The sequence below is a fragment of the Lontra canadensis genome, unplaced genomic scaffold (assembly GCF_010015895.1).
Source record: "Lontra canadensis isolate GAN:19392208 unplaced genomic scaffold, GSC_riverotter_1.0 scaffold28, whole genome shotgun sequence".
Lineage (NCBI taxonomy): Eukaryota > Metazoa > Chordata > Mammalia > Carnivora > Mustelidae > Lontra > Lontra canadensis.
The window spans coordinates 20,405,883-20,432,311 of NW_022631022.1; the positions used below are offsets into that span (position 1 = coordinate 20,405,883).

General features: G+C 39.1%; 1 protein-coding gene across 2 annotated transcripts; it reads left to right on the forward strand.

Moving 5' to 3' along the window:
* Positions 1-856: 856 nt before the first annotated feature.
* TSPAN3 (tetraspanin 3) lies at positions 857-26,055 on the forward strand. Of its 2 annotated transcripts, none has more exons than XM_032865121.1 (7): positions 857-1,100; positions 13,743-13,934; positions 14,158-14,232; positions 18,502-18,603; positions 19,547-19,699; positions 19,963-20,046; positions 25,156-26,055. In XM_032865121.1, the coding sequence occupies exons 1-7, from the start codon at positions 1,038-1,040 to the stop codon at positions 25,246-25,248; spliced, it is 762 nt and encodes a 253-aa protein (XP_032721012.1). In that variant the 5' UTR covers positions 857-1,037; the 3' UTR covers positions 25,249-26,055. The 2 variants fall into 2 exon arrangements, with proteins under 2 accessions (XP_032721012.1, XP_032721013.1); XM_032865122.1 differs by lacking the exon at positions 857-1,100 and having other exon boundaries at positions 13,765-13,822; positions 13,864-13,934.
* Positions 26,056-26,429: the final 374 nt, after the last annotated feature.

Sequence of the window (26,429 nt, forward strand, 5' to 3'; positions counted from 1 at the left end):
AAGTTTGTTAATCTTCCTAAGCCTCAAACCACCCACTCTGTGTTGGTCTGGGCAAATTTGTTAATCTTTCTAAGCCTCAATTCTCGCAACAGTGAAATGAGGCTGATAACCATAGTCCCTCCACCTAGGGTTGCGATGGGGGTTAAATGAACTAGTAGCCAGATAGAGTGTGATAGGCAGTAAGCTCTCAATAAATGCTAATTATTATGATCAATCCAAGATTGTGGGAGGAGAGTGAAATGTTGCAATGTTAAAAAGAAAGAAAGAAAGAAAGAAAGAAAGAAAGAAAGAAATTAATTTACATTTCTGTAAACCATCGAGTCTTGATCCAAAAATGTCCTACCCTGAGACTGACTTGTTACCTTGCCACCCCACCACGCAAACGTGTCTCCGCCTTGCCAACGCCATTAGCAGCCCTTTCTCCTTTCTGATGACGCTTCTGAGGGCTGACATAGCTAGCGCTTGGCCCAAGAAGTTCTCCATAAAAATTTGCTGGTGTTCACTGCACTTCTCCCAAACAGTGCTGCTTTGGTGCTACCTTGTCAGGAAAACGACGTGAAGTGGGAGAGATTCACGCTCCGACCTCTTTAGGGGAGAACGGGCTAGGCAGAAAGAGCCTTCTGCGAGTCCTCAATCATCCAGAAGGCTGGCATAGCAAACGTAGCTCAATAGGAGGGGAGTGGGTTTGTTTCTCTGGAACTCGTCTACGAGACTTGTGCCGGAGGCCAACAACTGGCGCTGAATCTTCGACTCCTCTAGGAGGCGTGGCCTCGCTGCAGCTACCGCGGGAGTGATTGGCTGAAGCTGGCAGGGGCGGGACTCGGTTGCCAGGGAGGGGCGCGGGGAGCCTGGGGATCTGCGGCGGCTGCGCGAAGAAGCGAGGTGCTTGCTGGGGCCGGGGCTGCGCGACGGCACCGGGGGCTGCGGTGAACGCCGCGCAGGCCGGGCACTTACCAGTGGAGAGGCGCCGCCATTGCCGCCGCGCTCGGTGAGCGTATCCCGCTCGCCGAGCAGGGCCCTCGCGGGCCGCCGGCGCCATGGGCCAGTGCGGCATCACCTCCTCTAAGACCGTGCTGGTGTTTCTCAACCTCATCTTCTGGGTGAGCGGGGCCGACGGGCGGGGAAGGGCGAGGGGCCGGCGGCGCGGCCCAGGGGAGGCCTCTACTGAGGCGCTCGACGGGCCCGGCGCTGCGGGGGCAGCGGTGACAGCGGTGACGAGCTTGCGGGCGACGGGGCCCGGCGGCGGAGGCTTCCTCTTGGGCTGGGACGGAGGGCGGAGAAGGGAAGCCCTCAGGGGCTTCCGGCGGCCTCCGCGCCGGGGGCTCCGGTCTCTGGCCCGCTGGCTCCACGCCAGGGGCTCCGGGCTGTGAGGCTGCGGCCCTCCCCCTGGACCAGCCTGCTCCATGGCGGGCTCTCACTGCAGATTCTTTCAGGACCTCAGGCTCGAAATAGGATACTCCCCAACGGGTCAGGCTCTGCTTCTTTGTCAGGGCCCGGAGCCCCCGTAGCTCCAGTGGCAGCACCGAGGCGTGTGAGCAAACGTGTGGCTCCGCGGGGACGCTAGCGACTCAGGGTTGAAGGGATTTTGACTTACTGCTCTTTGTGTGTAGAGAACTGCTTAGCTGGTTACCCGCCCAGAAAACTGAAAGGTCTCTACTTGATAAGCCAGATCATTCTTTGCCCAAGAAAATCGGTATATTTGTTTTGGTCACTGGTCGTGCGTAACCGGAGATCATAAGCCCTGGTTACATAGGATTCGGATGTCAAAAGATTTTGAAAGCAGTGAGTTCACTTTCAGCAAAAGGTGGCTTATGGGGGTTTTTTGGACACGCCCCCAAAGAAAGGGGTGTTTATAACCACTTCATGGCAGTTCAGGTTCTTATCTCACCAGGAACTTTTGTAGTAACTGGTGTTGTTCCTATCACTCTCCACCCTCTAGTCCATTTGGACCTTGCACCCTGATAAATTAAGCATTTCTTCCCTCACATCGTTTTATTTAAAAAAACAACGCCCCCCCCCCCCCCCCCCCCGAAAAAGTCTTCAGCAGTACAATAAGGTTCAATCTCCTCTTGGTATTGCAGCAGAAGTCTTCAGTCACCTTTCCTTCTTCATGACTGGTCATGCTCTTAAACACTTACTGTCCAGACCCCAGACACTTCTTGAACATTCCCACTTCCCATACTTTTGTATGTCCCCATTCAACAATTTCTCACACACACACCTCATTTGGAAAGAATCCTTGCCTTCTTACACGCCCCCACCTCAACAGAGGATGAAACTTTTCATGTTCTGACTGCTATAGCATAAAAGGATAATTATATATAATAAGGCACTACACACAAATATTGCCAGGGAGTCTTTTAGGTTATTTATGGTGTGATGGAAAGGGTCCTGCTAGTACCTGCTAGTATCAAAATTACCCAGGTGACATTGGGGTTTCTATGACCTCTTCCAATTAGAGCAGTGTTTCTCATACTGTAGTTTGAGTTACAAACCTTTTTAAAAGGTAGAAGAATTTTTCAGGGATCTTCAAGTGAGAGATACTCTATTAGATAATAAGGTACTTAGGCAAAGACTTGGTTTTGTACCCTTTACAGTTTCTTGGGATTTTTATGGGTGTAGCTATTTGATTCTGAAAAACAAACTATCAAGTGAATTCTAGATTATTCAGTCTCATGGACTGGAATTATTGTTAATGTGACACAATATTTAAAATACAGGAACCGGAGCGCCTGGGTGGCTCAGTGGATTAAGCCACTGCCTTCGGTTCAGGTCATGATCTCAGCGTCCTGGGATCGAGCCCCACATCGGGCTCTCTGCTCAGCAGGGAGTCTGCTTCCTCCTCTCTCTGCCTGCCTCTCTGCCTACTTGTGATCTCTCTCTGTCAAATAAATAAATAAAATCTTTAAAAAAAAATACAGGAACCATTTTCTTTAAATTTTGGGGGGCGATTGGGTGGCTCATTTGGCTAAGCATCCGACTCTTGATTTGGCTCAGGTCATGATCTCAGGGTCCCAAGATTGAGCCCTGAGCTCAGCCCAGCTCTCACTTGTGGGGCGCCTGCTTGGGATTCTCTCCCTCTCTCCCTCCCAGTTCTGGGCATTTTCTCTCTCAAATAAATAAATCTTTAAAAACAACTAAAAGATAATTAAATTTTCATTTACTCTGAAATATCAGTTAATTCTAAGTGATTGCTCATGAATCTTTAGAAATGGTGTAAGTATATGTACTACTGGTACTTCTGTAAAGAAAGGTTAGATTGAATTTCAGTTGTGCTTGTCATAGTGGGTTATTGCCAAGGCTAAAGTCATACTGTGTAGTAAAAATATCATTTTTCTAGGTTAGTAGGATAGTAAAGCTTTTGTGAGCTGTGATAAGTTAAGCAGACATGCAAGGGGGAGATTGTGGCTTAGAGCAGGATTAGTGGAAGGTAACTAATGAGGAAACAGTATTAGATGTGTCTCCCACTAAAGGATTGGTTTAAGGACAGATCGTTGGAATCTGATGATGCTGGTAATAACTAACATTTGAGTACTTATTACACCCAGGCATTGTGCTGAGCAATTTACAGTGCTGTTCTCACAGTAACCCCATCTGGCAGTAAATATTCTTATGCATATTTTACAGATGAGGGCATTAAGGATTACTGAGGTGAAGTTGCACACCCAAGGTGTGGCAGAGTCTGTGTTCAAACCCAGGTTGTCTTATACTCTGGAGCCCGTGATATTAGAGCAAATCTTTTAAAAGATTTGGAAGGGGGAAGGAACTCATTAGCCAGGTTAGAGTCACTTCTCTAAACCATACTAATTTTAACCTTGGTTAGAGCCTGTACCATCATGTAAAGTACAGTGACTTGTCAGTTTAAAAAATTAGGTCATTACGAGGAAGTACATACAACAGATGTTAACTGGTTCTGAGAATTTGTAATGCATTCTTCAGTTCTAATAAGTGTATTCTTTTTTTTTTTTTTTTAAGACTTTATTTATTCATTTTGGCAGGGAGACGCAGCGAGAGAGGGAACATAAGCAGGGGGAGTGGGAGAGGAAGAAGCAGGCTTCCCAATGAACAGGGAGCCTGATGTGGAGCTCGATCCCAGGATCCTGGGATCGTGACCTGGGCCAAAGGCAGATGCTTAATGACTGAGCCATGCAGATGCCCCTAATAAGTGTATTCTTTTTTTTTTTTTTTTAAGGTTTTTAAAAATTTATTTATTTGACCGGCAGAGATCACAAGTAGGCAGAGAGGCAGGCAGAGAGAGAGGGAGAAGTAGGCTCCCTGCCACCCCTAAGTGTATTCTTAAATAGCTGCCCCTCCCTCCGTTTAATGCCTTAACACACACACACACACACACACACACACACACACACACACGGAAGAATAAACATTGCCTGCATAGAGTATATAAAAAGTTTACCTAGGTTCCCTTGGGCAACTTTTTAAAGACTTTATAGTTCTGTAGCACCGCCTATTCACTATCAGATGGTAATGGCTTTTGTGGATAATGGCTGACTGTGGATTAATTGCTTTTGCAAGATCTTTAAACTATACCTTTTAAGGGTGCCTGGGTGGGTTAAGCCTCTGCCTTAGGTCATGATCAGGTCCTGGGTCCTGGGATCAAGGCCTGCATCGGGCTCTCTGCTCAGTAGGTGCCTGCTTCCCCCCTTCCCCCAGCCTCTCGCCTGCCTCTCTGCCTACTTATGATCTCTCTGTCAAATAAATAAATAAAATCTTTAAAAAAAATAAACTATACCTTTTAATATCTTGATAATCCTGTTTTAGTTGACAGTTTGTTCAATGAGCTGTGGAACTAGATATGTACCTGAAATACCTAGGCTTGGCGCTAAATGATCTGACAGTTTTAAATTGTTAATGTTGACTTGGTCTGTATCCTTTTGGACTGTGCAGTCTAAGAAGATTAACTGTGGAAAGGCACAAACTAAAAGGGGGAACAATTGTTACTAAAATCCTGAAGGCTGTCCTCATGGAACTAGAGAGTTCCTTACCAAATTCCAGAATGTTAGGGCCTGTAACTTGAAAGATAATTTGGGACAAGTGAAGTCAGGTGTACAACTTGAATTTCTATTTTTTACATGTAAGCGTATTAGTGCTAGGCCATGATAATTTATGAAAGACTGGAGTGTTTGAGGTACATGACTAAATGCTGAAGACTAATGGAATAGTCTTCAATTTATAATGAAATATTTAAAGAACTAATGCCTCTTCTGTAAACTGCACCTTTGTACCAAGGTCAGAAAGGATTCTTAATTCAGTGGGTCATTTGATCTGACCCAGAGGAGGGCTCATCTAAAATAAGTTTAAATCAGTACTTTTTAATTTTCAGGTTTTATTCTGGGAAATTGGTTGAGTATTCAGTCAAGTTCCATATTACACAAATTGCCTTTACTTTTTCTACCCTGTAAGAAAAAGCCAGTTGGCTTGTATTTATTTTGCTGATATGTGTCTTGGCCATTATAGGGACTACAAGACAAAACTTTGTCCATGCTTGTAGAATATATAATGTGTCATATCTGTTTGGACTTTTTGTTTTTCATTTGTGTGAGAGGCAATAATAATGCTAAAACATCTGTGGAGTAGGAAGTATGACACGAAGGTCAGACACTTTTTAAGTGCCTTTATAAGTAACTTCAGAATGTGGCACCTTCACTAATCATCATTCACTTATATGTAGTCCCCTATACATACAAATCATATTTGAAAGCCATATGTAACCTTTAAGATTTATCTTTTTAAAAAAAGCTTCACATCATACTTCCATCTGAATATATATAATTAAGGAAAGTTCCTTTGTTAAATATAGCACAGATACTTGGGCATTTAGTTTGTGCTTATTTTATTGATAAAATAATGGAAAAGACAGTGAAGATCTTATTCTTACAGAACTTTCTTTTTAGAGGAGCAAGCAAAAATAAGCAAGAAAAATATCAGATACTGATGTGATTATGCAGACAGTTAAAACATGGTGATATCACAGAGTGAGTGAGTGAATGGCTGCTTAATGTTGGCAAAGAAGGCTTCCCTGAAGAGGTGAAATGTAATCTGGAGTATAAGGAGGAGCTGATTTGGGGTGATTTGGGGGTGATGAAGGCATTTAAAGCAGGGAACAGCCTGTACGCCTAATGGTAAAAATATACTTGGTATATTTTCTTTTGGTAAATTACCAAAAGAAGATTTAACTATACATTCGTGTTTTTGTTTCAAAAAAAATTATAATGAAATATTTCAAGGAAAACTTCTTGACAGAAATCTCCTTATACATACATATTTTGTGTTTTCCAGCACTTCTTAGGCATTTGGGTTGGGGGCTGATACTTTTAAACTGGAACTTTGATCAGGCATCCTGGAATTCACTTCTCTGTTTCCCATATTTCTATCATCATGAATGACTGCTCTGACAAAGACTGTGTCACCTTCAGCTAACAGATTTTTCCCCCCATTATTGTTTTTTTAATTCACCAAAAGAAAAGCTAACTTTGACAGTAAGCTAGTCATGGTACATAACAGGAGACCTATTTCTCACCTTGTGTTTGGCAGTTAAGAAATTGAATGTTTCCGGTCTTAATTCGTTTAGAGTCATCTGTCCACTGATCAAGTGCCTTGTGGCTCTGAGTAATTATTGACTGAAAGAACTCAGCATTGGGAACTTGGAATCAGTCAGATGACCAAATGCAGGCGTGTTCTTTTTAGTTGGAATTTAAGGAATAGGTTGTTTCTTAGCTTTTTAGAATATTTATCACGCATTGAAATATTTTCATGGATTTTGTTCCGTAAGATCCAGTTCATTCTAGGATTTTTGCAGAAAACATATTCCATAAAATTTACACTTGCACCAGACAGGTATACCCTAAGAATCATTCACTCATAAATGCTTGTTGAATATCTGTGCTTTACTTGTTTCTAAGAAGTACAAAAACCAAAAAGATGGTCCATATTTTCTAACAGCCCATGGGGTGAGGGAGCAGATAGGCAAACTCTTCTAATACTTTATTGAATTTAATTTCTAGGTGTACCTTCCTCCTTCTCTCCCTGTCAAATAAATCTTATGGGCAGTCTCAAGTCTTCCTTTATGTCTTCTCCTTCCCCTACCTTAATAATTTGGTAGAATCAGGTGATGAGAAAAATTACTTGTGTTTATAAATTTGTTTTTAATTTACTAAAGGTGGTATATAGTAAATGCCAAGATATTGTATCTTACATTGTTGTTTCTACTGATTAAATACATAACACCTAATACGGACAAACTATAAAGTTTATGCATCTCAGGCTCCTATAGTAATAACTGATTCTTTTTATAGTCAGAGTAGATTGTGGGGACAGAAGATCTCAGGAAGAAAATGCATGTTTAAATTCCATGCTTCTCAGATGACCCTTGGAGCCCTACAGTCTGAAAATAGCCAGTTTCCATGCTGTTAAAATAATCTGGCTCTGGTAACTGTTTCATCTCCAATTTCATTACCACCCTTTTGTGTCTTTCAGCTGGTAGCTATAAATTGGATTAGGTGAACAACTTTGTTAAACTAGATAAACAATGGCATAAAAAAACGGAATACAGAAAATTAAAATAGGGCAGAATTGAGGAACATGACCTCTGGCATATCACCTTAGTGGTGCGAAAGGATTAAGATATTTCTTTAAGAATGATGACAGTAATGCAGTGATACAGATATTGATGGCAGAAGTCGCTTATTGTCAAAACCTTGCAACCCTAAGGAATTTTTTCTTTCTTTTTTTTTTTTTACTTTGTCTCCTTGAAAGGTGATGTTTATGTGGTGATGGGGGTGGGATGGAAGGATAACGTGTACTGAAAGAATCAGAATTGTGTTAGGTAATCAGAAAACATCTGAAGATGAGTCAAAGGCAGGTAGACCAGAAAAAAGTGATAAGCAGAGGAGATTGGCAGAGGTCCCTAAAGTATTTGGGGTGGAAGAGATGCCTATTTTATGTTGGTGGTTAAGGGCAGATAGAGGAATTCATTTGTGAGAGAACAACAAAATCTGAATTTCAGATATAATTTTTAAATATTTTGGGATGCCTGGGTGGCTCAGTCGGTTAAGCGTCTGTCTTCAGGTCAGGCCATGATCTCAGGGTCCTGGGATCAAGTCCCACATTAGGCTCCTTGTTCAGCAGGGAGTCTGCTCCTCCCTCTGCCTGCTGCTTCCCCTGCTTGTGCTCTGTCTCTGACAGATAAATAAGTAAAATCTTTAAAAAGTATATAAATATTTTACTTTTCTGATTATGCAAATAATATATTTGCTTTTTAAAGATGATACTAAAAAGTATTTTAAGAAAACAAACTAATATCACCATAATTCCACATGCAGAGACAAAATTTACTGTTTTTTAATGTCTGTATGTGATGTATGGTTTCCCCTTAGCACATTACATTATTAGTTATTATTATTAATTATGCTTTAACAAAATATTTAAAAGCTTTAATGCCAAGTATACCTCTGGATGCCAGGGTTTTTTCTTTTGTTTTGCTATAATTTTGTTACAATATTATAACATTTTGAGGAACATACCTTCCATACAAATTCTTTGTTTCCATCTGACTTATTTTCGTAAGGATAGATTCCTAGAAGTGGAATTAATAGATGTGAAATCATAAATACGGAGGCTAGTATGTGTTGCCAGATTGCTTTCCAAAAAGATTATTCTGTGTTAATCTCTACTCTGGCCTGAGGGTTCATTTCTCTGTACCCTCACGCATCTTTGAATATAGCTTGGCCTGCTCGTTCGTTCGTTCTTTCTTTCCTCTTTCTCTCTTTCTTTCAGTGTACAGGAAACTGAATTAAATGTTAAAAGATGTACATAAGATGGATTTCTACTTGTATTTTTACCCTCTGCTTTCTTTTTGAAATCTGCTTTCTTAAAAAGTCTAGAGTACACAGTGTTTTTCACCTTGCCTTTTCTTGATTGTTTTTTCTCCCAATATCCCAATCACTTTTATTTTACCAATTGATTCTTTGAGGCAAAAATTAGTCTGAAGGAGCAGTTCACACAGGTGGATAAGAACTTGTCAAACATTGTGATTTTAGCTGAATGACGTCACATGGTCCTTCATCTGTACACTGTCTTGAGATTCTTGCCAGTTCTGGACATGAATCAATGACTATACCAGTGTAAGAAAATCACTTCTGTTCTTTGCTTTATCTTCACCAAAATGTTCTATGGGATTCTTTCACCGTCACATTTCTAAACTTCCATATAGGTACACTTTTCACAACAGAGCTGTTTTATTCCCTAGCTTTTAACAAGGCTGATAGTGTCACATTCCCTCGCCAAGTTGTACTGTGCATGATGTGCCCCCTTTTGTTTCATATTCCTTCTTCTGAAAGAATTTAGTAGTTTTGTGGATTTCAGCATTTTTTCAGCTATTTCTTTCACAGAAGTTTTGAAAAATAGAAACAGAACAAAGCAAAAAACCCCTACTATAGTTTTATATAGCTTATAGTTTCTAAACTATAGAAAAAGCAATCTTAAGAATGAAATGTTTTACTTTAAAGAGACCTTACATTTGTGTGTATGTAGTAGAAGGGTAAAAGGATAAAATGAATATCATACTTCTGGAATTCTGCTTCCAAAATTTGATAGCAAGATAGCTTTAGTTTTTAGAGAACAGCTTGGTATGGAAAAGCACACTCTCTCCTATAATTTTAAAATTCTGTGGCTTAATTTAGGGCATGAGTTTTTTAAAAGATAAGGAAGAATAGTTTTTAAAAAATTATTCTTTTGATAGTTTCAGCCCTCAGCCTTTCCTTTAAATTTCCCTTCATGTCTTTGGAAAAAGGATGAATATTTTTAGTATACTGTCCTGGCACAAATCCTCCTTCGAGGCTCAGATTTTTTTCAGCAGTGACTAAAGCAGTGCAGTGCAGTTTCTTCCAAGTTCTGCATTTCATCTCCTCTTCTGTGGCACCTCCTCCCCCTCTGCAGCTGCTTTGTTGGCAAAGCCCAGATCCTTTGATAGATCCCAATCCCATCATGACCCTTCAAAAGCAGGATTTTAACCCAGCGTACCTTTTAGCCTTTCTTATAGCCATAATTCTTTTTTTTTTTTTTTAGCCGTAATTCTTATATTAAACATCTGTGTGACGACTGCATACTAGTTAGGAATTACTTATAACTTCCTCTCTGTATGCCATACTGCTCTACCTATGTTTTTCATACCGGTGGTTAGAGTCATTGAGGAAGTTGCGTATTGTTTTTAGGCCTTCAGCTAGTGTTCGGATACCCACTCCATATTTTCAAAGAAACTGATGTCATTTCATAAGTTGCTTATTATGCAACTTAAAATATAAACACTGTATACAGATATCAAAAGAAAATTTTGAAGTTGTCTTCAATTTAGGAAACAAGGCTGTTACGAGTCCTTTGATTTATATACTCACCAGCAATCAGTGTAGTTTCTAATTTGTGTGTGCAACTACTAAGTTGTTTCCCACTATGTGTTCAAAACAGAGTTCTATTATGTTCTCAACTCTGCTGTGTGAATTGGCTATTGACTGGTTTGCGGCCTTGGAAAAGATACTGCTCTCAAGTCAATTCGGAAAAAAATAGGCAGCCTTGCAGATGGCATCTCCTGCTAGCCTTCCATTGCATTTGTTACATGTTTGGTCATATCTGCTGTTGGTTGGTTTTTCTGCTTCCTCAAAGTCTCACTTTCAGTTGAGTGCTTCAGTCTGGGTGAAGGGTGGCCGCACTGGAAGTATTTCTCTTGGCCTATTCCCAGGGAACACCAATTGTGAGTCTCTTTAGGCGAAAGGCTCATCATTTTGTATTTAAAATGCAAGTACTTTAGTATCTGTGCTTCAGATTAATTGAATACATATCTCTTCCAGTTTTATCTTGTTTTCATTCAGATTTCTGTAGGCTAAAATTTCATTTATTAGAAGATCAAATTTATTTTAATTAAGCTTTCTAAAAAATAAAAATTACCTTTTAGTGTAAGAAAAGCTAAGAATCCAAAGGAATGAAAGATGATTAATGAAGACAAACTGGACAAAATTTGATTGATTCATATTTAGGATTCTAATTCAGTTGAGGACTGAAGATATTTACTTTAGCAAAATATGTGTGTGTACATACATGTGTGTATTTATCCCACACATATATAGTAAAAAAAAATAATAGTATTGGGGTGCCTGGGTGGCTCAGCCATTTGAGCATCCTACTCTTGATTTCATCTCAGCTCATGATCTTGGGGGTGAGATTGAGCCCTGAGTCCCTGCTCGGCAGGGAGTCTGCTTGAGATTCTCTCACTCTGTGCTTCCCACTGCTCATAAGTGCATGTGCATGCGCTCTGTCCTTCTCGATTAATAAATAAATCTAAAAAATAAAAGAAAGAATGTTTTTCTTTGGTAAGAATGTTAAGTAGCCCATGTACTTCTGTAATTAATGCACCCAAACTATTAAGCTATTTTTCTTCTTTTCCCTTTCCTAGGCCTGCCTTCATCCCATAATAATATACCCCCTAAGTAAGTATGTCAGTGACCTCTGAGAACTTTTGAACAGGCATGGTTGCTGTAAGTTCAGCATTTATAAACTAAAAATCTATTCTGGATGTGATGACCATCAGGAATTTAGTAAACCAGATTAAGTTGCCAGATCATGTTTGAATAGTGAACTAAAAACTATAAAATTAGACCGAAGAGAAAAAACCAAAAACCAAAGCTTATGATAGAAAAGGGAGGTGTGCGATTTCAAGGGAAAGGATGAGATGAATTATACTCAATAAATTTTGATTGCGCCAGACACCGTTCTAAGGTGCTGGGTGGTGATATAAGGCTAAAAGACAGATGGGCAAAATTTGTGCCCTAAAGGTGTGCTGAGACATGTATGGTTACTGCAGTTGTGTGTGTGTCTGCATGTGTGCAATGAGACATATTTAAGTTGCAACAGTTGTAATAAATACTCTGTTAGAGCCAGGTGATGTGGGAGTGCATAAAGGGCACCTAATCCAGCCTGAAAAGGCCAAGAACCTGCATCTTAATAGACAACAAGGAGTCCTCAGGCAGGTGTGGATAGGGCATTCTAAAGAGTACAGCAGAGAGGTAAAGAAACGAGAGAATATGTGTACGTTTGGGTGTAACAGTTTTCTCTTAGGGTGTATGTAGGCTAATGGAATCTGAGGTGAGGAGCGGGGAGCAGCAGCTTTGTTCATCAGGGGCCTTATTTTGCCTCATTCTGATTTTAACCGAGCTTGATCTGTTTTGTCTTGATCTGGTTTGCCCAAACTAAATGTGTCCCATAGACTGGAGAAAAAAACTGCGTGTTTAGGTTGAAAGAGTTAATGATATTTCTAATATCATTGTGGAGGTTGTTTTCTAGTTTGGAGATTAATGATGTATGTGTTAAATTTTAAAGGACAGTGAAACCATTCTTTTCCTGTGAAAGTCTCAAAGTGTTCTACAAATGATAATTCATTACACTAGGTGTTTTAACACTTAGCCTCACACTGCATTTGATCATTCACATATAAACACATGGCATTAAGCTGTCAGCATTGAGCAGGTACAAAATGATAACAAAATGACAATGATAGAGGAGAGGAGAATGCATATAAAACTGCAGTTGGAGAATGGTGTATGGAGCAGAGCCGAAATAAGATAGATCTCTATTCTGTGACTTTCTGCACTCACTTTCCCTGTAGAAAACTTTGTTTTCCAAAGTGTAGTGCAAGAACCAGCAGCATCAGCGTCATCTGGGAATTTGGAAATGCTGAGTCTCAGGCCCCAACCCCAGACCTACTGAATCAGAGTCTGCAGTTTAATAAGGTCCTCACCTGATTCCTGTTAACTTTAGAGTTTGAGAAGTACCATTCTAAAGAATAAATTGAAGGGTTTGCAAAGTTCTTTAGTTAACTGAGCCTTCTGGCTTTACTATTGCAGTCTTAGGACAGTAAGTTTTTTTTGAAAATGGAGATTCAGATTACTAACTATTATTGTATTTTCTTTTTCCAAGTAGGTGGATAAAGGTTAGAAGTGCAGATTTTAGAGTTAGATTGCCTGGATTCAAATCCTGGCTCTGCCACTTGTACATAACTCGTACATAATTTTTTTCATTCATTGAGGGCAACTACAATGAGCAAAGTCAGACCCCACCACCCCACTGATCTGTGGTAGACCTGTAATTGAGTTGCATATAAGCCTTTGTTGTGTGTTTGGGGACGGGAGAGTTTGTTTTTGACAATATTTATTGGATTCATGGTTTCTTGATCTTAACCAAACCATCAGTTATTGAAAAGAAGGCAGCGTTTGGGAAACTTTTCAACTTTAGTAAGGAAGTGTTCTTACTAATGAATAATAGATTTTTCAGCTTCACTGTAAAAAAAAAAAAAGTGTATGAGTAGATTTAAAAGTGATGGTGGGGGTTAGGGAAGGAAAAAACGAAACAATATGGGATAGGGAGGGAAACAAACCATAAGAAACTCTTAATCTCAGGAGACAAACTGAGGGTTGCTGGGGGTTGGGGAGGTAGGGACAGGGTGGCTGGGTTATGGACATTGGGGAGGGTATGTGCTATGGTGAGTGCTGTGAAATGTGTAAGCCCAGCGATTCATAGACCTGTACCCCTGGAGCAAATAATACATTATATGTTAATAAAAAATTTTTTTTAAAGTGATGGCAAATCTCATTAAATGATAACCTACTAAGAAATTGTAGGAACACTTTACTAACAGAGCTTAAAGATTTTTACCAGTGCTCTGATCTTGTTTTCTACAGGGGGCAGCTGGAATTTTATGCTATGTGGGAGCCTATGTCTTTATCACTTATGATGACTATGACCACTTCTTTGAAGATGTGTATACTCTCATCCCTGCAGTAGTGATCATAGCTGTAGGAGCCCTGCTTTTCATTATTGGCCTAATTGGCTGCTGCGCCACAATCCGAGAAAGCCGCTGTGGACTTGCCACGGTAAGTTAGCACTTTACTGACTGTGTGTGTCATCATGGTATGTGGGAACATTTTGTTTGTATTACTGGCTTGAATCGAGCATGAAACTCCGTAGACTCTTTGGCTCTTACGGTTGAAACAGAATTAGCACTTGTCTTCTAGCAGTTACTCAGGTAACTGTTTTTATATCAAGACTATTTAGAGCAGTTTGTATTTAACTTTGACACTGTTTTCTTCCTTACAGTTTGTCATCATCCTACTCTTGGTTTTTGTCACAGAAGTTGTTGTAGTGGTTTTGGGATACGTTTACAGAGCAAAGGTATGTTGTCTACTGTAACTTGTATGTTTTAAAAGGCAGCTTAAGTGTTTCAAGTGAAATAGAACAAATTCATTTTATCAGAATAAACATGTTCTTTTGCCTTACTTCAGTTTAGTCACTGCTTTTAATATCTAAAGTTCATTAGAAATTGCACAGAGAACAGATTGGCGGTTGCCATTTGTGGGAGGTTGGGTAAAATGGGTGGAGGGACAAAAGGTACAAACTTCCAGTTATAAACTTAAGTCAGTCATGGGAATATAATGTACAGCATGGCAACTAAAGTCAGTAATACTGTAATGCATGTCTGAAAGTTGCTAAGGGAGTAGATCTTTTTTTTTTTTTTTTTAAGATTTGATTTATTTATTTGACAGAGATCACAAGTAGGCAGAGAGGCAGGCAGAGAGAGAGGAAGGGAAGCAGTCTCCCCAGTGAGCTGAGAGCCCTATGTGGGGCTCCATCCCAGCACCGTGGGATCATGACCTGAGCCAAAGGGAGAGGCTTTAACCCACTGAGCCAACCAGGCGCCCCTAAGGGAATAGATCTTAAAAGTTCTCTTATCACAATGAAGAAATCTTATATATGGTGAAAGAATTAATTAGACTTATTATGGCGATCATTTTGCCACATAAAAAGTTTAAACCATGCTGAAACTAATATAATGTTAGATGTCAGTTTTGCCTTCATTTTGTGTGTGTGTGTGTGTGTGTTTAAGAAAACAAAATGCATTTAGTAAACACAAGTCCAGTTTCCTGGCTTAATAAAGAATACATACCAGAGAACTGAGCTTTTGTTTTATGTTTAAGAATACTGCAGCAGGGGCGCTTGGGTGGCCCAGTCATTAAGTGTCTACCTTTGGCTCAGGTCATTATCCTAGGATCCTGGGATTGAGTCCCACATCAGGCTCTCTGTTCAGCAGGGAGCCTGCTTCTCTCTCCCTCTGCCCCTCCCCCTGCTTGTGTGCTCTTTCTCAAATAAGTAAGGAAAAGGAACTCTTTAAAAAAAAAAGAATACTGCAACATTTCAGGCTCTTTCTGAACACTTCTTTCCATTGAAGATACCTATGTAGGCATCTAAGATTATGTTTAAATGTGGCTTCTGATCTCAGGAAGTCTCCTGAAAGCTTACTTATTTCAGTTTTTATGTATTTTTCTACCACAGTAATTTTTTTCTGTAATGTATTGTGTGCTGTGTAATTTGGGGTCTTGTGAGAAGCACATGCAAAAATGGAATTCAGTGTACATGGATTCTGTTAGAGGAAGGTTCTGTGAGAGAACATGGGGAAGGAACCAGGGCTGGCTGTGAGCTATCAGGCCTGATGCAAGTGTACTCCCGAGTAGTTGTTAGTGTAATTATGTAGTTAGTTAGATACTAAGTTTATTAAAAAAACGAGTACACAAAAAAAAATTGGGGGTGCCTGGGTGGCTCAGTGGGTTAAGCCTCTGCCTTCAGCTTGGGTCGTGGTCTCAGGGTCCTGGGATCGAGCCCCATGTCGGGCTCTCTGCTCAGCGGGGAGTCTGCTTCCCCCTCTCTCTCTGCCTGCTTGTGATCTCTCTCTCTGTTAAATAAATCTTAAAAAAAAAAAAAAAAGAAAGAAAATTAGACAATTTGAAGAGACTTGGTAAAAACAAGTGGTCACTAAAACATTTTTGATCAAATCACATATGGGTATGATCACTGTATAGCTTTAGGGGAAATTTATTAATATTTAATAGATTCTACACTTTGATTTTGTTGCAATGTTTCAACAGTTTAAAGAACTGGAAGTACTGTCAGTATATTAAGGATGTGATTTGTGCAGAACAAATGATAAAGTGTTCTAATCAGTGAATCTTATGCAAAGACAAGACAGGCTTGCATCATAAGATCAGTGTGAAGTATAGATTTCTGTGCTTTAAGCTAAATGAAAATGTTTACTTTTTTAAAAGCCTGTGATTTTTATGGACTTTCTCAGTTTACCAACCAAGTACTCCTTACCATGGGAGGCTTCTCCATTTGTTAAATACAGTATAACTGCCTTTGCCACTGATTTTTACATGTGAGGTAATAATGAAAAGCACAAGATATTCTTTGGATTGAGAGAGTATGTGAAAGTCAATTTAGGTCATGATTAGGTCCTTTATTCCACAAATATTTGTTAGGAATGGTTTTAGAACTTTGTCAAAATCATAGATGGGCTGCTTGGATTTCAAACTATATTTGACAAATATATGTATATGGGTACCCATATATATACCCAGCTCACCCAGTTGACCTTTGAACAACACAGGGGTTTTGTATGTATAAATTAATATATGACATAAATCTCTGGAACTCAAAGAATAGAGATGAGCCAAAGGGTTTTTCTACTGTCCCATATATTCTCAACCCAAGATATGCTAGAGAATTTTCAGCTATCAGCTACATTACATTTCAGCTGTCTGCTGAAGGAAGGATTCATTTTAAAATTGGATTCATCCAGGCCCACTTTTAACCTCAGGCTATTTCATGTGGTTGATTTGTTCATGAAGAATTTCCAGCTAACCGTTAACTAAACTTTATAGGCACACCCTAGTGACTGTTCCACATGGGAGAGATGTTACAGCCCTTTGTAAAATCCTTCTGGAGCTTAAATTAGAGGCTGTTGTAATATCTGATCATAATTCACTTTCCTCATTTGAGGCAGGATAATAGAAGCATTAAACCAACAAGCAAATGATTTCTGAACAAGATAGTTTTCTCTCTTTTCCCCTTGTTGGATTCTGCTACAGTGTATCTTCAAAAGATCTAGTCTGGGGACTCCGAATTCCTTTAGGGTGAGGCAGTCATCTTTGTCCAGCAGTGGCAAGGTGTTATGATAATAGATGAATTGGGTGATGGATTGAATAAAAAAAATTGTCAAGGCGCCTGGTCTTATTTAATATAACAAAGTGTTCTGCTGTTCTAATTTGTGAGTATTTAACTTTCTTTACCTCAGAATGAGCTGCAGATGAATAGTTGGTCAGCTGAGAAGTTTGTTCAGATTTCCTCAGCCCATAAATGCCCTGTATGAGAGGACTACATATAAGTTTTCTGCTTTCTGTTTTAGAAGAACTAAAGGACTTTCGAAGAACTAATGAGGACTTCATTTTCCTTTGCCTCTTTAAAAAAAATGCCTTGGTTCTGGACTTAGAAAAAGATAATTGTTAGTTCAGATCCTACCATCTATGCCCGTCCGGAAGAGCAAGGGGTCCCTCCAACTTGAACACCAAGAGAGCCATTGCCAGCCACTCTCTTCTTGTCCCTTTCCTCTTTCTTAGTCACTTCCTCTTTTCTTTCACCTTTGTTTCTATTTTGCCTGTTTTTGCTCTCTACCTACAGTACCATTTAAGGCTAAACAATCTGCCTTAAATTAATTAATTGGAGTATAACTTTAAAGCTATGATAAAGACATAGTAGAAGTATTCCTAATGTAATTTACAGTTTTAAATCAAAGGCATAATATGCCAGTTTAATATTCAGACCATTGATACATAAGGCACCAGGGCAGCTGTGCCCCCAAAAAGGAATGCATCGGATTATACCCCTACTGGTTATCAACTTTATAGTTGTATCACGTAACTGGTATAATTACTAAGTAGGTCTAATCATCTTAGAAGGGTAAGGAGAATCTGGTACAAGCAAATTTTACTAAATGACACTTTCTTGCCACTTTAGTGATTGACAGCAATAAGTTAAGTTTATTTCCTGTCTCCTCATTCACACATTGAACTGCACTTTTTTCATAAAAGGCCACTTTTAAGAACTGATTTTTTTTTTTAACTTGCTGATTACTTTTGCATACTTAGCCAAATCTAAACATTGAATAAATAAAATGGAAAGCTTGTTGGTATTTGTTCCAAAGGGGAGGGGGAGCTTAAAGATCTTTTATTTTACCTCCCTTTGGAAAGGAAAATGGGCAAGTCCAGCCCACTAAAAGTTTATTTGAAATGGAACTGCCTTCCATAATTTACAATATAATTTACAGTATCTGTCTCAGGGTTCAGCTGCTTTCTCCCTCTTGAATAGATTGTTAATCTGCCATCTTGCACACAATCTTCTCTTTGGATGGTTTTAATCTGTGATGTAATATGTCTGAATTTTCATCTGAATTTCTGTGGAGACAGGAAGGGAGAAAATTTTTTTTTTAATGAGAAATTCACAGAGCTATCTGGCAACTTGCCATACATGTTAGTTAGGTACTTTAGCTGGAGCCTTGACAAATGTTAATTTTACCAGTATTATTAAGGGACTGAGTTCTTTGTTTTGATTCAGGTGGAAAATGAGGTTGATCGCAGCATTCAGAAAGTGTATAAGACCTACAATGGAACCAACCCGGACGCTGCTAGCCGGGCTATTGATTATGTACAAAGACAGGTGAGCTCTCCTGAGGTGAATTTCTTTTTGAAGGCCAGTTATTGTCAGGTCAACCTTAAACTCTATTACTATGTAAATTAGACATGTATTTTCATAGCCATGGTTAGCTTCATGATGTGTCTAATATTTTTACTTTCACCCTTGAAAAGTTTTTTCCACTATCACCTAATCAAAACTAGATAAGAAGAATTTGACTTTTTAACCAAAATAAATAAATAAATAATTAGCCAGGAAGGTGATAATTGAAGAAGGGTATGGTCAATAGGAAAGGTGGGTGCCTCGAGGGACTTCAGAGGTGGTAAAAGGTTTTTCATATACATTTAGAAAGCAAGACCAGGAAAGATAGCGGGGGGGGGGGGGGGGGGGGGGGGGGGGGGGGGGGGGGGGGGGGGTGGTGTGGAAGGACAATTTGAAATACATGAAGGTAGAATAGTATAGTACCTATAAACCTACCCCCAAATTGTTAGTTTTTGTCAGTCTTATTTCATCTTTACTCCACTTGGCTTTGCTAGATTATCTTAAAGCAAATCCCAGACATTTCAGAGAAAATATTTGAAGCACGTTGTCATTAGAAATAATATTTAATTCAGAACCAGATTTTTAACATGTAAGATATGAAGATTTTTCTTAGCTATAAATTACCTCTTGTGGGTAATATGCTTTTCATGTGGAGGTTCTAAAATTACTAGTCATATGTGGCTATTTAAATTAAAATTCAGTTCCTTAGTCATCATAGCCACATTTTAAGTGCTCAGTAGCCTCCAGTGGCTAGTGGCTAACATGTTGAACATGCAGACACAGAACATTTCAATCATTACAGCAAATTTTATTGGACCTCCTTGGTCTAGAGTAGATTGAAGCTCTGCAGTGTGCAAAATTATAAAGTTCAACACAGATATGTGTGTCTTTTGAGGACCGATATTTCTGTTCTCTTCCCCACAAGTTGCACTGTTGTGGAATTCACAACTATTCAGACTGGGAAAACACAGACTGGTTCAAAGAAACCAAAAACCAGAGTGTCCCGCTGAGCTGCTGCAGAGAGAGCGCCAGCAGCTGTAATGGCAGTCTGGCCCACCCCACCGACCTCTATGCCGAGGTAAATTTGGTTTCTTGGTTAAGACTTGAATCTAGCTTGGTAGCCTGTTTTTCTCTGTGAATTGTCTTTACCTAGAACACCCTTTCTGTGCTCTTTTGCTTGTCTGTAATGTTGTTTTATGTTATTGTAAATTCTTTTTAAATGCATTGTCTCTCCCTCTTTGGGTTTCTGTTATTTCCATTTCCACCACTAAGTAATAATATTCAACCTTGCAGCTTGCACTTTTAAAAAAGACTTCTAATGAGAATGATTGTGTGTTTCAGGGATGCGAAGCTCTAGTTGTGAAGAAGCTACAAGAAATCATGATGCATGTTATCTGGGCCGCGCTGGCATTCGCAGCTATTCAGGTAAGTGCAGCCAGCTGGGGAGTTGTTATGAGAGTGTGCTGATTCCCTAATGTCAGCCGAGAATGGTTTTAACCATTAAATGCTGTTAAAACTTGGTGTATATAGATAACTTGGACGTGATTGAGAAATAGGCCACCAATTTCCAACATCTTCCATTTCCTGTCTCTAAACCTAGACCCAAAATGGTTCTAAGAAACCAGAGATCTGGATGTGGGGACTGTGTCTGAGGGGACTTTGCTTTATATTCTTGACTTGATTAGTGAGTGGCCTGTTCAAAATACATACTGTTCCCAGTCCCAGTGTATTCTTGGGAGGTATTTTAATAGAACTTAACAGAATTTTTAAAAATTTTAAAAATTTTAAAAATTTAAATTTTAAAAATTTTTTAAAATGTCACTTTGAAAATAGAAAGCTTTCTTTCTTTTTGTACTATTTCTTCTGCTTGCTTTTCTGTCCTCAAGGGTTTTGTATGTCCATGTATGTAAAGCAAGAACTGACTACAGTATAGTCTCTTAAACTAGTAGAAACACTTTCTTTGCTTTACAGAAGAAAAGACCAAGTGAAAACTGAGGCTCTAACCTCTTTTGTATTTGTGGACTTAGTTTTTTCACACTGACAGCCATCAAGGAGTCCACGTCATCACTTGGCACCTCTGCAAATGGGTAGCTGAAGGGGCTTGTTTTACCAACTCCTACAGTCTTTTTCCTACCTGATAATGGCATGCTCAAAGTAGCTGGTGACTGTTTAATTACTTCTCACTTTATCTACTCCTTCCTCCCCTCCCACCAACCCCCCCACATCCTTATCCTTTACCTGAAAACAAAGAAGAAAGATAGCTATTTTTCTGCTTATTAAAACTACATTGCTAGTTTCTCAGGTGTATACAGTATATCTTAGGGATTATGTCAGAGGAATCTTAAACTGAGGAACAGCCAATTGTTTGAAATGATTGAGAATCCTTTGTGTCAGATCTAGTTCTCAGAGTGTTCTTTTGGTAGTTCTTGAAATATGCTTTAAGTCTAGAGAATCTGTTTTAAGAAAGTGTAGGTATCTTTTAATTGTTAGATAAAACCAATGTAATTGCTAGTTTAAGTTGCTTGGGTTTCCTGCTCTCTGTATATTTGAACAAAAGCTAGTGTATTTGATGGGAAATGCCTTTTAAAATGGCAAAAAGGTGATTGTTTACTTTGCTGGTATTCAAACAGCTCTGAAATGATTCATTAAAAAGCCTAGCTCTTTATTTGCTATGGTCTCTGCCCTTCTAAGCATTTACTTTGTGGCTCAGGATAGTAATATGTTGATCAGCAGGCATGTTATTTCATATTTTGATTGAGCAAACACATTCATTTAGCTAAAAATAATGAAACATAAGGGAGGTCTTTTTTCCCAAGGGAAATCCTGGTCTGTGCATTCTTAATGATTTTATTTGTGTTACTAAATCAGCACATACTACCATGTGACAAAAATCTTTGAAACTGTAAGGTGCTTGTGATCATGAAATATGCAGCATGTATAAAGAAGACCGATGAAAATCGTTACTTCAGCTATGTCCCTCATCTAGTTACGCTTATTAACCAGGCAGATATTGCTTCAGTAAGTATTTTTCAGTGAGGGCTAATAAATATTTTAACTAGTCTCTTAACTTATGTATGCCTTCTCATGCGCATTTTATACTTAAATCACCCTGATTTTAGGTAACGGCTGATAAAGATTTGATGTGTTCAGTTCAGCAAAACTCAGTCAAGGATTCAGAACTTTCACAGACTCAAAACCTAGTGGTTTTGAAAATTTAAGAACTTTGGTTTTAAGGGAAAAAAACATAGAGTTGAAATAGTGAGTTTTCCCTAATATGTTTTCTTTTTTAAAAGAGCACCTGTAAGTTTTCTCAACTTTTGATACTCAGAATCTGATTTAGATTGGTGCCCTCGGTGTGGAAAACCTGATCAAAGGCAAAAATAACTCAAAGATCAGTGATCTCTTATGCTTCAAGCAAGGGAGCGTGATGTAGGGCTTGATCCCAGGACCCTGGCTTGATTCTGACACACTTTTAAAGAAATATTTGAAGTAATTCTTAGTTAGAAAATTTAAACCAAGGCTTGGGAAGCTAATTCTTGAAGGACTAGGTTTTGTTTTGTTTTTATTTTAGAGGAAATTAAATCTTAATTGTTAACTTTTTTAAAAGTGTTAAGTTTACCCATTTGATAGAATTCTTTTCAGATGATATAAATTTAGAAAAATGTAAGCCTCCCTCAGTCCTTGTGTGCTTTGTCCAGTTTCCCTCAGTGGTACCTTTCAAAACTATACTGTATCACAACCAGGGTATTGGCACTGATATAATCCACCAATTTTATACAGATTTTTCATTTCTATTTTTGTATATTCGGTTCTGTGTAGTTTTATGACGTGGTTCCCGTATCCACCACCACGATCAAGATACTCAACAGTTCTACCACCACAGTGATTCCACCTAGTGCCCTTTTTTTTTTTTTTTAAAGATTTTACTTATTTATTTGAGAGAGAGACAATGAGAGAGAGCATGAGCGAGGAGAAGGTCAGAGAGAGAAGCAGACCCTTGTGGAGCTGGGAGCCCGATGTGGGACTCAATCCTGGGACTCCGGGATCATGACCTGAGCCGAAGGCAGTCGTCCAACCAACTGAGCCACACAGGCGTCCCCACCTACTACCCTTTTGTAATTAACTGCACCTGCCTCCATCCTGTGCCTCCTCCCCTCATACCCTGGGAACCACTGATCTGTTCTCCATTTCTAAAATTTTGTCATTTCAATATATAAATGGAACCATATGGTATGTAACCTCTGGTTTCTTCTTGTGTCTCACTGTGGCTGCATAGTATTCCATTTTGGGGACATACTTTATAATTTAATTTACATTAATGGGCATTTATATAAGTCTTGCTATATAGAAATGCAAGTAGTGGATAACCTCTGTATGCTTGTACAAAGTCTGTAGCAAAACTTTGCAGCTATGAAGTTGAGGAGTCCGTGGCTTTTTGACAGGTATTTCCACATTTTTCTTAGAAAAGTTTGTTTCCAGTGTGCAGTTCCAAAACCTTGTATAACAATACCTATTTTCCCATAATGCCCCCTACACAGTATATTCTAGAACATTTAATCCTTGGCAGTCGTTTTTTTTAATCACCACTTGCCTCTCTCTTTAGCAATCATTTTTTGTAGTTGCTTGGTGTTATATTTAGACTAAGTGCAGATTAGCTCTCATGACTTGAATATTGCAGGGGAAATTTTTATTGCAAGAAATAACTCTGGAGTTAAAATATTTCAAAGTCTGTTGTTGGAAAATTTTAATAATTAGTGAAATTTCTGTATAGCAGAGCTTTGGAAGCGAGCCTGTAGTACTTAGTGATGAGGTTTGGACCGTAAGAAGTTAATGTGTAGAGCTTAATGTTTGTAAACAGACTCATTCCCAAGCATGAGTAGGTTTTTTTCAAGCTTTTTTAGTTGTTTTAAAATCAGTACAAGTTGACTTAATTGAAATAAAAGTCAGGAAAAAGAAATGATGCTTATTTTAGACCCCATTTGAGAATGCGGACTCCTTCAGTAGAAGTTAACCAACTGAAAGGAATCTGAGGGAAGTGGGATGGGAAGAGAGATTTTTTTTTTTTCCAGAAAATCAGTAATTTCTGAGCTTAGCATTTTTATTGCTCAGTTTAACATTCCCTGGGAACATAATTGTGTTTGATTTTATAGCTGTTCTAAGAATATTTTGAAGATGTACAGTGAATTGAAATGTATTTCTTTAAATTAGATACAAAACATGTCCAGAAGTGGCTAAAGATATTTATTGAATTTTAATAATATCCACTTTTAGAATGTCTTCAAGGTGCTTTGTGCTGTTATTGCACTTAGCAAATATTGATATAATGAAACTGATGGATTTAAGCAGCAAATATATATCCTGAATGGGTAGAAAGAAGGTGGGCTAATTGAGGGCGGAGATTGGAGTGTGTGACTTTTATACCATGGAGAATTCAGACTGAGGACATCCTTATTCTCTGTGTATTGTGTCTCATTAGTAATCTTCCACTTCAGACTTTGAGAACGTGTTTATGGATCCAGTACATTTTGTTGAAATTGATTAACCCCATTTGTACAGAAAGCCTTGCCTTTTAAAATCCAGTAACTGAGACCTTTCACTGCCAATGAAAAGTTAGAACAGCAAATTAACTTACTCTTACTTAGCTCTTTGGTTACGATTTATATTTTGTAAGAAGCCAGGTCAAAATTCTAGAATCGTTTTCTCTTTAATCCATTTTAATCCTCTTGCTTATTCAAAATAACGTGGCATGACTTTATTACAATTCCAGTTTGCTGCCACAGAAGGATTAGGACTTATTAAAATAAAATGATGAAGGAAGAGTGACCTTTAAAAAGTAATGTGTGTATAGTACCCCAGAGCCAAATCGGGATTTCAAAAATAGTAAATAATTATGAAAGAGACAAAAACCTTCAAACCAATTTTTTGGCATCAAGATTAGTTTTCCACCATAGGGCTTTTGGGCTATTCATGTACTGAATTTTGTGGATTGTTAATAAAGCCTGTGTCCCCAAATCCAGATGCCTAAAAAGACCACCAGTAAGTTTCCTTAATACACATAGTCTTGGTCTTTCCGTTCCCTAGACTTTTGCTGTCCAGTATGGTAGCCACTAGCCAGTTACATGTGTCCCAAGTTCAGATTAATCTAAATAAAATAAAAAACATAATTCTGCAGTTGCACTGGGGACATTTCAGGTGCTCAGTAGCCCCATGTGGTTCGTGGCTGCCATGTTTGACAGCTCAGATATAGAATGTTTTCATCATTGCAGAAAGTTCTTTTTTAGAGCACCGTTGTTGATTAAGAGTGGGATGGCAGGAGGAGAGTCTTGTGTTTCTGCTCCCCATGTATTGTTCTTAGGTGTGAGACAGGGGAACTAAAAGTTGGTTCCTAAAAAGATAATGTTTTCCTTAGAAATTGTTTCTGTTCCTGTTGTTACTGCAGAACCTTGAAACAGCTCCATTGCCAACCAAGAAATACACATTTGCTATGAGAGGGTCTTCAGCCTTCTTTTTCCTCCTGTTGTTTTCTTCCCACAGCTGCTGGGCATGTTGTGCGCGTGCATCGTGTTGTGCAGAAGGAGTAGAGATCCTGCTTATGAGCTCCTCATCACTGGCGGAACCTATGCATAGTAGAACACGCAAGCCTGAGCTTTTTAGTCTTGTTATTCTGATTTGGAAGGTGAATTGAGCAGGTCGACTGCATTGGCGGCCTGAGTTCATTTAGTTAAAGCACACAGGTGTTGGACAAAGCAGCTTGGCTCTTCACGTGCCCACCTACTTCCCTACCCACCTACGATTTTCTTTTCCTCTAGTCTAGCTGACTCTCCATGTCCCTAAGTTTTTAAGTCTAGCAGTATATGTTCTAATTTCAGAACCATTTGCAGGTTGCATAGTGTGGGAGAATCAAAGGAAGGCCTGGGCCTGCTTCTGTTACCTCCATGCAGTAATGGGGCTGCTGCCAGAGTATCACTGGGCCCTTTCAGTCTTCATGATGGAGAACTCGGGCCAGAAGTTTTTGGGGGGGAGGGGGAGGAAACCAGCTGCGGTTAAAGTTAACACCAGATGGTGCCCCTCGTCAGTGTCCTTTTTAAAAAACATATACTGTAGTCCAATAAGATCGCAAATGTATAAAATTGCTAAAATAGATTTTAGAATCATACAGTGTGTCTCTTGGTTCATCTTCAAAATCAGACTGATCTTTGAAACTAGCAGTTTTTAATCAAAGCTGGCTTTATAGGAGGAGTATAATGTATGCACTACTGTTTTAAAACAATTAGTGTGAGTGTGTGTGTGTTTTTGTATGATTGAGCCCATTCATTGTAAGTCTAAACTTGTTAGGATTTAATGTACCCATGTAGACTAGCAAAATAGTATGTAGATGTGATCTCAGTTGTAAATAGAAAAATCTAATTCAATAAACTCTGTATCACCCCTCAACATGTACTTTTTTAGTTATTTGGGAATACTTCAGTTCCCAAGCAGCAGTGTAATGTTTTAAATGTTGGTGCTGTCTGCAGCTCATCATGATTTGCATGTGTTTTAATTGTATCCCTTGCCAAATTCTAAAGGCCTTGGGATCCAGAAAACCACGGATGCTTTTCAGCCAGTATATCCTACAAATATGGAACACCTAAGCATGTGCGTACAGTGATGTGATACACCAGCATACAGTGATGGTGCCTTCCTTGCCTTTAAGGGTAATGTGGAGTCCTGTTATATATAGACAGAAACAGATAATTTCCATACAGGGCAATGATTGTAGTAACAAAAGAGTGCAGAGGAGGTACCCAGAAGGGGTCAGAGGCAACTTC

Bases quoted from the DNA above. Each gene is read 5' to 3' on its own strand.
- TSPAN3 (XM_032865121.1), top strand. From the start codon at position 1,038: ATGGGCCAGTGCGGCATCACCTCCTCTAAGACCGTGCTGGTGTTTCTC. The intron at 1,101-13,742 runs GTGAGCGGGGCC...TGTTTTCTACAG, and splicing joins TTCTCAACCTCATCTTCTGG to GGGGCAGCTGGAATTTTATG. The intron at 19,700-19,962 runs GTAAATTTGGTT...TGTGTGTTTCAG, and splicing joins CCACCGACCTCTATGCCGAG to GGATGCGAAGCTCTAGTTGT.